We start from the raw sequence: 14,165 nt of genomic DNA on the forward strand, positions 1-14,165 counted from the left end.
GTCACGTTCTCGGGAAAATTGATTGGCCGAGCCGACGAGATCACCCCGAGGTTCTCCTGCGCGTGTCTGATTCTAAGGAGAATAGACATGGCCGGGAATATATCAATCTCGCCATTTCTGTTCCAGCGTTGCTTCCAGCAAGCATGGTCCGGATCACGACGGGTTCGCATCAATTATGGCGACACCAAATATGGAACTAAACCTGGCGATAATGATACTCTGCGGCTTCCACGGAGATTTGGTAAGCTTTAAAGATCGAATAATTATACAATTGTTGTTTGCATCTCGAGGGATTTTAGCTGACGTGTGAATTGGTAGGAATCGCCGTTAGTGGTGGTGCCGACTCCATGGCTCTGGCATACCTATGCAAGCAACTAGAACGCTCTTCTGATGTTGCTGGAGCCATTTCTTTCACTGCTTTTGTGGTAGATCATCGTGCTCGTCCAGAAAGCACTGTTGAAGCACAGAAGGTTGCTGGGTGGCTTCGTGATATGGGTACATTTCAAGTCGGGATATTTACATTTTTGGAAGATTGTTTAACCATTCTGAAACAGATATAAAAACACAGATCCTCAGTTTGGACTGGAAAGAGATTACTTCAAGTCAGAATCAATTGACTTCACCAAAGACTGGAGCATCAAGTCCCCTACCGTCCGCATTTGAGACACATGCTCGACGACACCGTTTCCAAGCCCTCGGCATAGCTTGTCATGCATTCAAACTTGAAACGTTGCTTTTAGGCCATCATCAAGATGACAACGTTGAAACCACCATTTGGCGGCTCTCCACTGGGGCAAATGGTTTAGGCCTGGGCGGCATCCCCGAAGTTGCACGAATCCCCGAATGCCATGGTCTCTTCGGGGCTTCTGAGAGCTGGTCAACTACATCAATCCCCACAAAGCCACCAACAAAACCGCAATTCAAAGTTCGATTCGATAACCATAAGCATGGGTTCATCGGCCCTCCTGACTCAAACGCTACGACAGATCAAATCTACTCTAATCTCACATCCAATGTAAACATGGCAAGCCCAGGCATATTCATCTGTCGACCTCTACTCTCTTTCACTAAAACAAGCCTTCTGGAGACCTGCCACAAAAACAATGTTCCCTACGTCTCCGATCCAACAAATTTCGACCCAACCCTCACTCCCCGGAACGCCATCCGCAGCCTTCGCACCTCAAGCTCCCTACCCCGTGCACTGGAGTCACAATCCATCCTCTCCCTCATCCGCTCAAGCCAAAACCTCCTGCAGAAGTCAAACGAGCTTTCCAACTGTCTCCTCTCATCCCAATGCCGAATCCTAGATTTCAACCCCAAGGCAGGGTCAGCGGTCATTCAATTCCTAGACACAAGCCCAGCATCCATGGACCCCCAACTGGCAACATTATCAGCGTCTCGAATCCGACAGATCCAGACCATCGTTCTCCGCCGCATCACAGAACTAGTCTCTCCATTCCCCGATAGCCATTTCTCGCTACGCAGCTACGAGCCACTAGTTTCCAACGTGTTCCCTGGTCAAGATGAATCTCCCGACGCAAGCGCCACGTCCAATGACCAGAAAAGAAAAAAGGCCTTCACGGTAGCGGGTGTTCTGTTCCAGCGTCTCGCAGATGAATCCTCGACGCCTGGAAAGTCCCAGGATCCTCGTCTCGGGGGTGATAATATCTGGTTGCTATCCCGGCAACCATTCATGAGAAATCGGGATCCCGTGACGCAAATCAATGTCTCGCCTGGTGGCAGTTTTACTCCGTGGGCTTTGTGGGATAACCGGTACTGGATGCGACTTCGTCTCGTTCCGTGCGACCGTGATCCGAGTGAACTGGGAGGTCGATTGATAAGTCTTCCTCTTACGATACGTCCGTTCCATAAATTTGATATTGAACGGATACGCAAAGATGCGGTTAATTCAAGGCCGCAGGGGCGAATGAATAAGGATTCTACTGCTGAACAGAAAGTTCCCGGGACTTTTGAGCACCTCAAAGCCGTCTTGTCTGCTGAAGCGCCTGCTCAGCTGCGTTTCACTCTACCTGTGATATCAAGGGAAGGCATTGTGTCTAAGCCAGGGAATCCTCTGGGTCGGAAGATTTGGCAACAGCTGGCATTGCCGACTTTGGAATATCGGCTATCTGGTCATTCAACTAAGTATCCTTCCCTCAGCGAGGTGGAATTAGTACATCTACGATGTCGGTGGAAACTGCAATGGCAGTGGATGTACAAAATGATTGATACTGAGGCCCTACGCCTGATGGGCTGGCCGGTGGGTAAAAATGCCGAAGAGACTTAGTGTACATGACAACAACACCTAGACAAAAAAAAAAAAAACGCAAGCCATTTATGTAAAAACTTGGTCTCCTGAGCTATGCAAGCATGGTCAATGACTATCTGTGCGGATAGGCCAGTGTGAAGGGCAACAAGAAATAGGAATGAATACAAGTAAGAAAGGCTCATGATATGTATGCAAATGAATAGGTGTCCAAAGGAAAGTAGAAGAGGCTGGTGCGATATCAAAATACAAGGTGAAAGGAAAAGATAATTGTGACAGGTGTCAGGTTGTGTAAGATGTCCAGGTGTGGGAAATGAATGTGTGATGGGACAAGCCCTCGATGCTGTATATTCGGTTATTGCTCGCTCGCCTTGACCAGTGCAGCGGCAGCTGACTGGGCTCGAAGACCTCCAACTTCTCGCTTCAAACGGAAGTTTTCTTTCTTCACTCGACCGATCTCGTCTAGAGCACTTGCCAATTGAGATTTCAAGGCATCTTCTGCGTGGCCCGAACGGACATCCTTTGCAATCTTGCTGAGCTCGGTATTAAACCGATCATAGAGAGCCTCGTTCTCCGCGCTTGCCTCGCGATAAAGCTCGTCTAATTTCTTCACGCGCTTCTCGCTAAGAATCAACGACGACTCCAGGTCTCGCTCGAGAGCGGTTGTGCGGCCATTGTATTCCCCGGTAAGCGTGTCAAATTTGGCTTCAAGATTGCGCATGCGAGATTCAAGGGATGCGGTAGTAGCAGAATATGGATTGGTGTTTGTACGGTCAAAATCAAACTCCAAGTTCATTGCGTTGGATTGCCTTGGTGGCGTGAGTTTCAGAGAACGCAATTCGTTGCCAAGCTCTGTAAGCTCATCTTTCAGGCCCAATTGGGTGGATTTTTGGGTCTTCTTTTCTAGTTGAACACGATCACGTAACTAAGAGAATGTCAGTGAAGTCATAATCGAGACAAATAAGATGCGACCGACCTTTTGTGGGCTTTGCATCCGCGGTTTCAGCGGTCTCTGCAAGGAAGACGAAGATTGTGGCCGCTTAGTATCGGAACTGTTGACGGTTGGCCGCTCTCGAAGGCCCGGAGTCCGCTGAGGAATGCCTGACGTGTGGGATCTCCTCCTTGCCTCCTCCACGGGCGATTCAGACACACCCCCCCTGGGCTTGGTTGTACGTTCTGTCTGTGGACTCCTGGGATCAATGTTCTCCTTCCTGCTCGGCGTAGAGGGACGGGGCGGCGACAGGCGGCGAATGGGTGATCCTAGTCGCGTCGGTGAACCGGATTTCGCTGGCGGCTTAGAACGCATTGGTGATTGACCACGCATTGGGGACTGACCCCGCATAGGTGATGTTGGTATGTAACTGCTCTGGGGTCTAGACTGCTTGGTGGGCGTTACCACCTCCGCTCGCGGGTGGCTGGAAGGGGTCGTCGGGCGGAGTTGTTGAGTTGGAGAGATACTGGATGCATCTGAGGATGATGTGGGTGGTCGTAAGTCCGAAAGAGAGCTCCTTCTTTTTCTGCGAGTCCTTGGCGCGACATCTTCAGAGAAGCCTCGGAAAGAAGATAGAGAAGGTGGGTTTTCGTACCCGGTGCCCGGCCTCGAGATTTGCTCCTCGGATGCGAACCCATACGGACGGTACGGACGATCACGGGATGTAGGGCGATCGCGGGATGTAGGTCGGTCGCGGGATGTAGGTCGATCACGAGATGTAGGACGATCGCGAGATGTAGGGCGGAAGAACCCCAGACGAGAGTCTACGTCAGTCGACTTTGATCGCATCACAGACCCCTTGGGTGTATTGGGCTCTGAGCCGGCCGGGCTTTGTTTCTTGCTCAATGTCCTTAGAATCGCCGCGACTTTGCCTTCGCCTTCATTTTTCGAGGTGTCCCTGTGCATACCAAAGCCAAAGCGTTTCCGGAAAGAGGAAGAATTGGAACCGACTGACCCAGCATTGGTGTGAGATTTCGATTGATCGCAGGTTAGTGTTCCTTCCACTGAGGTACCTCCAGGAATAAATTCTTCGAAGAGGTTGTCAAAGTCTTCGACCAGTCGATCTAAAAGGGAGACATGATGACTGGGATCTCCGTCTTCTGTGAGTACTTCCGCAAATGCCATCGTCAAAGCACCACGATCTCCGTCATTTCCAGATGCATCGAGTAGTTCGGCAAGTAGTCGAATGATCGCAGCTAGGGCTCGTCTGTTTTGCGGGCTCATATCTGTCACGAATTTCCGGAATTGCTCATCGAAATCTCGTGGTATCATGGTGTCAAACTGGCTTTGAATCCATTTCAGAGAGGAGGGGCTCAAGACAGAGCCCATGCTTCTTCTCCAAGCGTTCGCCAGAAAGGTTTCAAATGCGACGAAAAGCGTATCAACTGGCACTTCAGCGGCAGCCTGGATTCTGCTTGGGTCTTCCAGCAAAATGTTGTAGAGCTCATTGACTGGCGCACGGTCAACATGCTCTCTGACCCGAAGCATTCGGCCCAGGATATTTCCACTCCGAGACTGCAGAGAAATTACATAGGCTGCAAATGTTTGTTCCAGCAACCCGAACTGAGTATCCAGTCCCTTGGAGGTAGATGCCCCAACAACTGATATTTTGCTCCCAGTTTCCTCTTTCTCCTTGTCCTTGTCTCTCTCCTTGTCCTTCTCCTTGTCCTTCTCTTTATCTTTATCTTTCCCGGGGAATGTCGAAGGCAAAGTGTTTGATCTCGACAGGGTGCCTCTTGGCGGGAGCATTTTTGGGAATTCACCGGTAAGAGTGGCTGATCCTGACCCTTTGTGAGTGGACACGTTATCACGGCTACTCCCCAACAAGTTTGAGATCAGTTTGGTCGGCGAAGGTGGCCGGAACCCCCGCGAAGACTTGACTTGGGTTATTAAGCTGCTGGCGATATACCGAAGGATTTCAAAATTGGAATGAACCAATGGGTTCGTCAATGCCGGGTTTCGGGGGCTATGTAGAGGCGACAGCAAATATTGAACTTTGTTTCTAAATGTCAGTGTCAAGAAAATAAAGATATCACAGGAGGTCACTTACGACGGCGTGAAAGAGTGGGAATGAAGGTGTCCACCGTGATCAAATCCGTAGACCCAGATCCAACCACTGAATCGATGTCTAGTCTGTATTGGTCTCCATTGGGAGGAGATATCGATATGATGACCTCAAGATTGGAATCTCTCAGCATTTGACCACAGGCCGCCTTGGATGCATCAAAAACAACCCGTATGGGGGATGACTGAATCTGATTCAACGCGGCGCTTTCACCATCCTCGCACACACAGGCCAGGATTCCCACGTTGCTCGCAGCTCCGGTGGCAGGGCTTCGGAGTGTCCACTTGCCTCCTTCTCTTTCACTCTCGGGAAACCGACCCTCAATCTTCGCTTTGGATATTTCTTCAATAAATCGACTGGCTCTTCCTTCATATGTCCCAGCCAATTCCAGTGCAAGGAGGTCGGCTCCAGCACTTGTTTCATCTGTCATGGACTTGGCTGAAATTGGCACAGCAAACAAAATTCGACCACATGCAGATTGCATGCAACGCACATTATGAAAGTCTAGTACCTGCACAACCTGTAGTTCTGCTGGCGGTAAAGACGTAGAGATATCACTCGTTGCGGCGGCCGCATTGTCGATGTCAGCCAGTACACCACGGGCCGTGGCCCGGCTTTCGGCGGGCTTTGCTAGAAGAACCAGGCAGTTCTTATAAAGAAGCATGATCCCCGTGCTGTTTCCAGATGACTGGGTGTCCAGATTGTAGGGAGGGGTGATCTCGTTGAAGTCGACTGCGGTAATCAGCCGACCTTCAGGAAATGTCTTTGCTGGCCATCCGTTAACTAGCTCTTTCAGGCGTTGAAGGCTTTGAGCGTGGCTCGATGGGGAATTATTCTCTAGCGCACAGATATCCTTCACAATGTCTCTTGCTTTCAGCAGAGTTCGCACAGCAGGATGAACCAAGGGCAGATTGCTAGTCATGGTGTCAATCAGCAAACTGTATCGAGGGAGTCGCTGAACGGGTTCCATCAACAAAGAGCGCAGTCTCTGTTCCCCGTCTCGTATACCCTCTTCGAAAAGCTAGAGTTCTTATCTTTCATGAACAGATTCAGAGTTTGTGTGAAACCTGTATGTGCTCGCATATAATCTCCGTATGGCTGTGAAAATTGCGGTAACCATTCAAAGAGGGCCTTTGCGAATGCCAGAGCCCCAAGCGGATCCGATCTATCTCTGGGTAAACCGCGATGATTGGAAGGGAGCTCCGTGTCCTGACCAATATCTGTGATGGCATCTTTCTCCGTTTCATCGAGAACTTGTCGGATGACATCGAGGAAGCCCAGATTGACTTCCAGGATTTCATTCAAACACGGTGGGAATAATGCCGCCAAAGCGGCCTCGTCGGGGCTGTTACTGGATGGTCCTCTACCCACAGCCTTTTGCCGAAATTCGTCGGCCACTTCATGGACGAGAGAATACAGTTTGGCGACATATCTTTCTTCGGTATCCACAAGCTCGCACATGGTGAGACGAAGGGCTTCTTTCTGGCTTCTTGCGAACAGCCGCGATTTGCTGACATTGGTCGGCTGAGACGGCGCACGCTTTAGTCGGGATGTTGGCAAAAACATAGGATCTCCCAACGCCTCTATCAGGGGTGTGTATGGTCCGTACTGGGGATTCTGACTCCCCTCAAGATCTGATCCCACACTCTCTCGCCGGTGGAATGGTTGTATAGTGCCTGCAGGAAGCACCACATCGATGTCAATCCACGGCACCCTGCGTTCTTGATATGCGCTCCGTATATCCTGAATAATCTCCAATGAATCATCCACTTTTGCCATACGGTTGGCCAGGTCCGCAGCATGCATCTCATCGAACATCTTGGGGGCCTTTCCTCCCGGTCTTCCTGACCGAGCCACCCCAGTCAGACGGTGCTTAACCGGTTCAGACAGCTCGGCAAAGTACCTCAGCATGCTGACGGCAAGTCCGCGACACACCTCATCTCCTTGTTTTTCGCGGGGTAGGTGGTTGACTGCAGCATACACGGGAGCGGCTGGGGACACCGTAATTCGAGGGTAACTTTGAAACCCGGCGGGAGTGAATATATGGGCCTGGATGCGGGAACTGCTCACAGTGGCATTGGCGGTGGAAACAGCACCATAGAAGACGAAGATGGATGATAAGCATGAGTCGACGACATGGTAGAGGCTAAGATGTTCGAGGGGTAGGTCTGCCAGCGTAGGGGCTGCGGGGGGAGGTGCGATGGTCGCCATAACGAATGGAAAGGCACTTGTAGTGCAAGTGCGGAATGCGAGAAGCTGTTGAGCAAGCGCTATCGTGCGCGATAAACAAATGAAATGCGCCTAGGTTTGGCGTAGAAGGAGCGATGCAGTAGCAAGGTAGCGAGTGAGGGGAAACAAGAGCGCTGTACTTGGAATTAAATGAGAGGAATTTTCCTAGGCTGAGTGAAAGACAGTTGAAGATCGCATGTAGGATGTGTTATCCTGTTGTTGATAAAGCGATTGCGACATTCGCGCTCCACTCCATAGAAGCTGAGGTACAGAAGATATCCACTCAATTCATAGATTCAGGGAGTAGACACGTGCAGTGCAAAAAAGAAAAGAAGGGTAGATCCCCAAAAGGTATGTAAAGGAAGTGTAAGATTGAGGGGAGGCGTTTGTTTTGAGGCGGGGACAAGAGAAGCGGTGGGTTGATATCGCGATAGCCCGATAGAAGAGCGGGTATTAGCGCCTAACACTAAGAATAGTAAATAAAAGAATGACTTGAATATGTCCAGCACACCCTGATTGACTAGGTTGTAAGAATTACATTCTCTACTTTGAAATGTCCTAATCTCTTGTTTTTAATATTTACTCTACTATGTTTTGTCCGGCCAACGCTATCAACACCGTTGCTATCGTTGCGATCCCCAACAGCTGCAAGGACCAGTGTGACAGGTCACATCTGCATGATTCGCTGAATATATGGGGTTCATCGCACCTTGTTGGTCTCCATATTTTCAATTTTTATACACGAGCTTGATGGCTAGACCCATGTAGTTATATGAGAATGTTTCATGATAAGTATATAGTTATAGATAGAAATACTAGATATGTCTGACGCACAATGCCATTATATTTTGAACACTTCAACAAAACTTGTTTTATAAATAATAATATTCGTGTCAATTCGGAAATTCCACCTTTGTTTACTCGGAAAATATATCAGCCACTATATCGATGATCGCCGCGTTAATATGTTGATTAATTCATGCATACATGATGTGCCTAGAGCTTCTTATTGTCTTTTTTACCTCCCATATCGACTTCTTATAGTCTGATTATCTGACTATTATTGGTAGGTGGTGTTGAACTCGCATGGAAGGATGTCAACAAAGGCGAAATCAAACATTTTGGATCCATGGATGCGATCGATTACCAGATGGTACTAAATACCCCATCGGTACAAATTTGGATCCAATCAAATCAGTTTAATACAAATTAGGTGGTAATGTGCAATACAGCCCCTGTCGTAGGCGGTGAATGGGCGGGGAAGACGCTAAGCTCGATAAGGTAACCAGCAGTATGATGATCAAGAGACCAGCTGTTTCGTTCCGACATCCAAAATGGTGTCACAACAGCGAGCATCTTCTGCGATGCTCGATCCCACCATGGACTCGTCCTCACTCCCAATTGCCATCGACCCGGTGGCTTTGGTGACCACTGAATGTATCACCGTCACCTCATCCATGCGCAAGCATGCCCGCTGGGCTCACTCCTCGGTTTCCGCCATCTTGGGCGGCAATGGAGCCTCTCGTGTCTATGAGCGGGATAACTCTGCTCCCTCGAGCCCAAGTCCACGCAGAACTGGTCAATCGATAACTCGTCCCGATGAAGATCATGTCCTGGCCAATCGGTGGGGTCTGCGAGGGAAGAAGGGGAAGAGCATGCAGGACAACCCATTAATATCGGCCTTTACACGACTGCGGAGTGATCTGAAAGATTGCAAAGATATCCGAACTTTTGATACCCCAGCTTTACTTCATCCATTCTTACAGGTCGTTCGCTCCTCTTCGACCTCTGCCGCAATTACCTCTATCGCCTTGGTCTCCGTTACCAAGTTCCTCTCTTACAATATTATCAACCCAAATTCCCCACGGCTCCCGATCGCGATGCAACTGCTCTCAGCCGCCATTACACACTGTCGATTCGAAGCCAGCGACTCCTCGGCGGATGAGATAGTGCTGTTGAGGATTCTGAAGTTGATGGAGGGCATACTTTCACGACCCGAAGGCGAACTTTTGGGTGACGAGAGCGTCTGCGAAATGATGGAAACTGGTTTGAGCATGTGTTGCCAGGGCCGTCTATCAGAGGTACTTCGCAGATCCGCCGAAATGGCAATGGTCAAAATGTGCCAGGTGATCTTCATGCGTCTGTCGCATCTCGATCAAGAAATGCCTGTAGGACCGGATCCATTTGCTGGTGAAGACACAAAGAAGGACCCACCGTCTCGTCTGAAGATGGACCCGTCGGTCAACGGAGACACCGTCACATCGCAACACTTCTCAGCCATCAGCGCAGACACAGCGGCCGCAGAACGGCACAGTACCGGTCGAGAGGGATCGCCCGAGCAGGCAGGAAATGGCAGCGCAGCTGCAGCTGCACCGCCGAGCCCGCACGATGACGCTGAAACCGAGCTTCAACCCTATTCTTTACCATCCATCAAAGAATTATTCCGTGTCTTGATCGACCTGTTGGACCCTCATAACCGGCAACATACTGATGCCATGCGTGTTATGGCACTCCGGATTATCGACGTTGCCTTGGAGGTAGCAGGTCCCTCCATTGCTCGGCATCCCAGTCTGGCTGCCCTGGCCAAGGACGATCTTTGTCGACACCTTTTCCAGCTAGTCAGGTCGGAACACATAGCTATCCTGACTGGCTCGTTGAGAGTAGCCGGCACGTTGTTATCGACTTGCAGGCCGGTTTTGAAATTACAACAGGAACTCTATATTTCCTATTTAGTGGCCTGCTTGCACCCTCGCGTGGAAATACCGCGAGAACCTGGTATCGACCCATCGCTCTACGAAGGCATTCCCCAATCACCGAAGTTGGTAAAACAACCCGCTTCTCAGGCTAATAGTGGAAGATCCACACCTGTACCTGTTAAAGATCGACAGAAATTGGGACTCGAAGGTGGGGCGAGAAGGCCCGAAGCCCGAGAGGCAATGGTAGAGAGCATTGGAATGTTGTCACGCATACCTAGCTTTATGGTTGAGCTTTTCGTCAACTATGATTGTGACGTGGACCGAGCAGATCTTTGCGAGGATATGATTGGATTGCTATCTCGTAATGCTTTCCCAGACTCTGCAACTTGGAGCACTACCAATGTGCCCCCATTATGTCTCGATTCTCTTTTGGGCTATGTGCAGTTCATCCATGACCGGCTGGGTGACGAGCCGATACAAGGAGACTATCCTCCTCAAGAAAGCTTGAAAAAACAACGTCACACGAAGAAACTCATTATCAAGGGAGCGCAGATCTTCAATGAGGACCCTAAGAAGGGAATTGCCTTCCTTGTCAGCAACGGTGTTATTGAGGATGCAAACAATCCTGTTCTAGTTGCTCGCTTCCTGAAGGGAACTACACGCTTGTCGAAGAAAGTTCTCGGAGAGTACATCTCCAAACGTGGCAATGAGGAGTTGTTGGGAGCATTTGTGGATCTTCTTGACTTCTCGGGGCGTAATGCAGTCGAAGCTCTTCGGGAACTACTCAGTTCATTCCGTTTGCCCGGCGAATCGCCGCTTATTGAGCGCATTGTGACTACCTTTTCGGAACATTACGTTGAAAAGGTCAAGCCGGATGGCATCGCCGACAAAGATGCACTATACATTTTGACCTACGCCATCATCATGCTTAACACTGAACTCTATAACCGCAACGTGAAGTCACAGAACCGTATGACTTGCTCTGGCTTCGCAAGGAACTTGCGAGGTGTCAACGGGGGTGGAGACTTTGCGGAAGAATTCCTCGAGGATATCTACGATTCTATCAAGAACAACGAAATCATTCTGCCCGATGAACACGAAAACAAGCATGCGTTTGACTATGCTTGGAAGGAGCTATTGCTGAAGTCTTCGTCTGCTGGCGACATCATAGTTGGAGAGACGAACATGTATGATGCCGAAATGTTCGCGGCCACGTGGAAACCAGTGATCGCGACCCTCTCATATGTCTTCATGTCTGCATCAGATGATGCAGTGTATTCTCGCGTGGTCAATGGCTTCGACCAGTGTGCACAGATCGCTGCCCGCTATGGCTTGACTGAGGCGTTCGACCGTATCGTCTTCTCCCTTGCCTCGATTAGCACTTTGGCTACTAGCAAACCTCCAAGCACAGCGCTAAACACCGAGGTCCAAGTAGGTCAGAAGAGCGTGATGGTAAGTGAGCTAGCCGTCAAATTTGGCCGAGACTTCAGAGCACAACTGGCAACTGTGGTGCTTTTCCGAGTCCTCTCAACAAACGAGGCAACTGTCAAGGAAGGCTGGGAGCATATTGTCCGGATCTTGAGTAATTTGTTCATCAACTCTCTCATCCCACCATTTGATGCTAAACTCACGTCCGAACTTGAGATTTCTCCAATTCCACTACAGCCTCCATCACAGGTGGTGGATCGGGATGGACGCAACAACGACACGGGAATTTTGTCTGCATTTACGTCTTACCTCTCAAGTTATGCGGCAGACGACCCTCCTGAGCCTTCGGATGAAGAACTCGACAACACACTCTGCACAGTGGATTGTGTGACTGCATGCTCCATATCCGAAATTTTAACAAATATCAAGTTAGTAAAGGTGTTTCATTGATGAGCTTGTGGCCATGATGCTGACTTCTCTGGCAGATCTCTTCCCCTCTCTTCATTGGAGATGCTCGTGGACGCTTTGCTGTCCCTACTTCCCGAGGAGAACGCACCAGCAGTCATCGTCGTAAAATCCGAACGCCCGGCACCAACGTCGAGGACTGCCAACAACAGAGCTGATCCTAACCAGCCCAAATATGATCCTTCGATGATTTTCGTTCTGGAATTGGCAACGGTGCTCACTCTTCGTGACGAAAAGACCCTGGAGGTTCTTGGCGAAAACCTGGCAACAACTCTTCAAACACTGGTGCGCGATGCGAAGAACCTCCATCCGCTAACTGTGTCCCGCGTTGTTTCTTACCTCCTAAATCTCTTGCGACTGAGTCATGTATGTGATATCTACCCTGTCGTGTGTGTGTGTGTGTGCTTCTATACTAATAACGCTCTAGGACCAACACTTCATGCGGGTACCTGTTGTACTCCACGCTATTTCTGGATTTGACCAGGATACCTTGGAAACCGTGGCAGTGGCTACGGTCAAGGGTCTTTCCAGGTGCATTGCTCATACGGGTCGTCTACGGAACGAGATCACAATTTCTCCGGATTTCTGGTCAATCTTGCAAAGACTTCACCAACACGAGGCGGTCGCTTCTCTTGTCTTTGATCTTCTACAAAGCATTGTTGAGTCAATGCCCGATATCATCACGGCCGACAACTATGAGTTCGTAGTCAGCCTTGCCAACGACTTCGTCAGTGCCGGGCGTGTGGGATCTATCGAAGAACGACACAGGGATGCCCAGGCCCGTCGTAATAAGGGGGTCAAACAATCTAAGCCGAGGTAAGGGCACTCGTGCAACTCTTTTTAGTGTTGATACTTACATCTCCTTCCATAGTGAGAACCAAGTTGTGACTCGTGGCGTTAAGGCAATTGGCTTGATCTACCATCTGACTGGACGAGTTCCGGTTCTTATCAAACAATCTCACCTTGAGGAGAACGAAGGTAACTACACTGACCCTTTGATATGTATATTGCAACTAGTTTCTAATATGTGGATTTCTAGCCTGGGCTGCTTACTGGTCGCCTATCTTCCAGTCCTTGACCGCTCAATGCATCAACCCGTGTCGCGATATCCGACACCATGCTATTTCCACGTTGCAGCGATCTCTTTTATCTGCCGAACTGATCTCAAGCGATGACAAGGAGTGGACTAGCATCTTTGATGAAGTCCTATTCCCGCTCGTCCTACTTCTTTTGAAGCCAGAGGTCTATCATTCCGACCCTATTGGTATGAGCGAAACCAGATTTCAAGCCGCAACGTTGGTCTGCAAGATCTTCCTGCGCTTCCTTGACCAGCTCCCCAACCGGACGGGTATGCTCCCTCTCTGGCTCAGAATCCTCGACATCCTTGACCGCATGATGAACAGTGGTCAGGGCGATAGTCTGGTAAGTCTAATATTCCACTCGATGACTCAAGTATATCAAGACCAATTCCATCTAACATATCTTCTTTCGATACTATAGGCAGAAGCCGTCCCTGAAAGCTTGAAGAATATCCTCCTAGTCATGGCTGATGGAGGCTACCTTGTGTCCCCATCCCAAGACCCAAGCAAGGAGGAAATCTGGGTAGAGACCCGCAAGCGCCTTGGCCGCTTCTTGCCCGATCTCTTCTCGGAGATCTTCCCCGATACCCCCAACGAACCCGAAAAGTCTCCGGACTCTGCCATCTCATCCCCAGAGCAGCCCCATGGGACGGAAAAGGCTGGCGAGACAGAGCAGAAGAGCGAAGATACTGCGCCCCAGGACAGCAAAGAAGCAAAGGAGGCGAATGCTGAGAGCCAACCTCTCCAAGAGACAAAGGAAAGCACCGCCTAAAGGAGCGTTGAACCATTTCCGTGGATGTATGATGTATCTTTTTTAATTTCTTGACTCCCCTGTTCTTCTTACATTTACCCTAGAATAGCGCCGGGGCCTTATGTCCTCCTACATGTAGATATAGCTTGATTTGATGATGCGCTGCGTGCGAGAAGTCTGCCCATGTTTCTGTTT

The 14,165-nt window shown here is 49.7% G+C and overlaps 3 protein-coding genes across 3 annotated transcripts; 2 read left to right on the forward strand and 1 right to left on the reverse strand.

Annotated features, from left to right (window-relative positions):
• Positions 1-87: 87 nt before the first annotated feature.
• On the forward strand, positions 88-2,287 carry N7516_006798 (tRNA lysidine(34) synthetase; the record flags this gene model as incomplete). The annotated part of the gene is made up of 3 exons (XM_057219518.1): positions 88-241; positions 319-495; positions 555-2,287. 3 exons carry the CDS (start codon positions 88-90, stop codon positions 2,285-2,287), a joined length of 2,064 nt encoding a protein of 687 aa, XP_057073609.1.
• Positions 2,288-2,621: 334 nt separating this feature from the next.
• N7516_006799 (putative Rho guanyl nucleotide exchange factor) lies at positions 2,622-7,533 on the reverse strand (the record flags this gene model as incomplete). Its single annotated transcript, XM_057219519.1, has 5 exons — positions 2,622-3,191; positions 3,243-4,155; positions 4,213-5,251; positions 5,308-6,277; positions 6,331-7,533. The coding sequence occupies 5 exons, from the start codon at positions 7,531-7,533 to the stop codon at positions 2,622-2,624; spliced, it is 4,695 nt and encodes a 1,564-aa protein (XP_057073610.1).
• Positions 7,534-8,885: 1,352 nt separating this feature from the next.
• N7516_006800 (uncharacterized protein) lies at positions 8,886-13,991 on the forward strand (the record flags this gene model as incomplete). Its single annotated transcript, XM_057219520.1, has 6 exons — positions 8,886-12,103; positions 12,161-12,506; positions 12,568-12,956; positions 13,012-13,118; positions 13,180-13,562; positions 13,641-13,991. 6 exons carry the CDS (start codon positions 8,886-8,888, stop codon positions 13,989-13,991), a joined length of 4,794 nt encoding a protein of 1,597 aa, XP_057073611.1.
• Between the last annotated feature and the right edge of the window lie 174 nt (positions 13,992-14,165).

Source organism: Penicillium verrucosum, assembly GCF_028828655.1.
Source record: "Penicillium verrucosum strain IBT 35672 chromosome Unknown utg000002l_segment0_segment0, whole genome shotgun sequence".
Taxonomy (NCBI): Eukaryota; Fungi; Ascomycota; class Eurotiomycetes; order Eurotiales; family Aspergillaceae; genus Penicillium; species Penicillium verrucosum.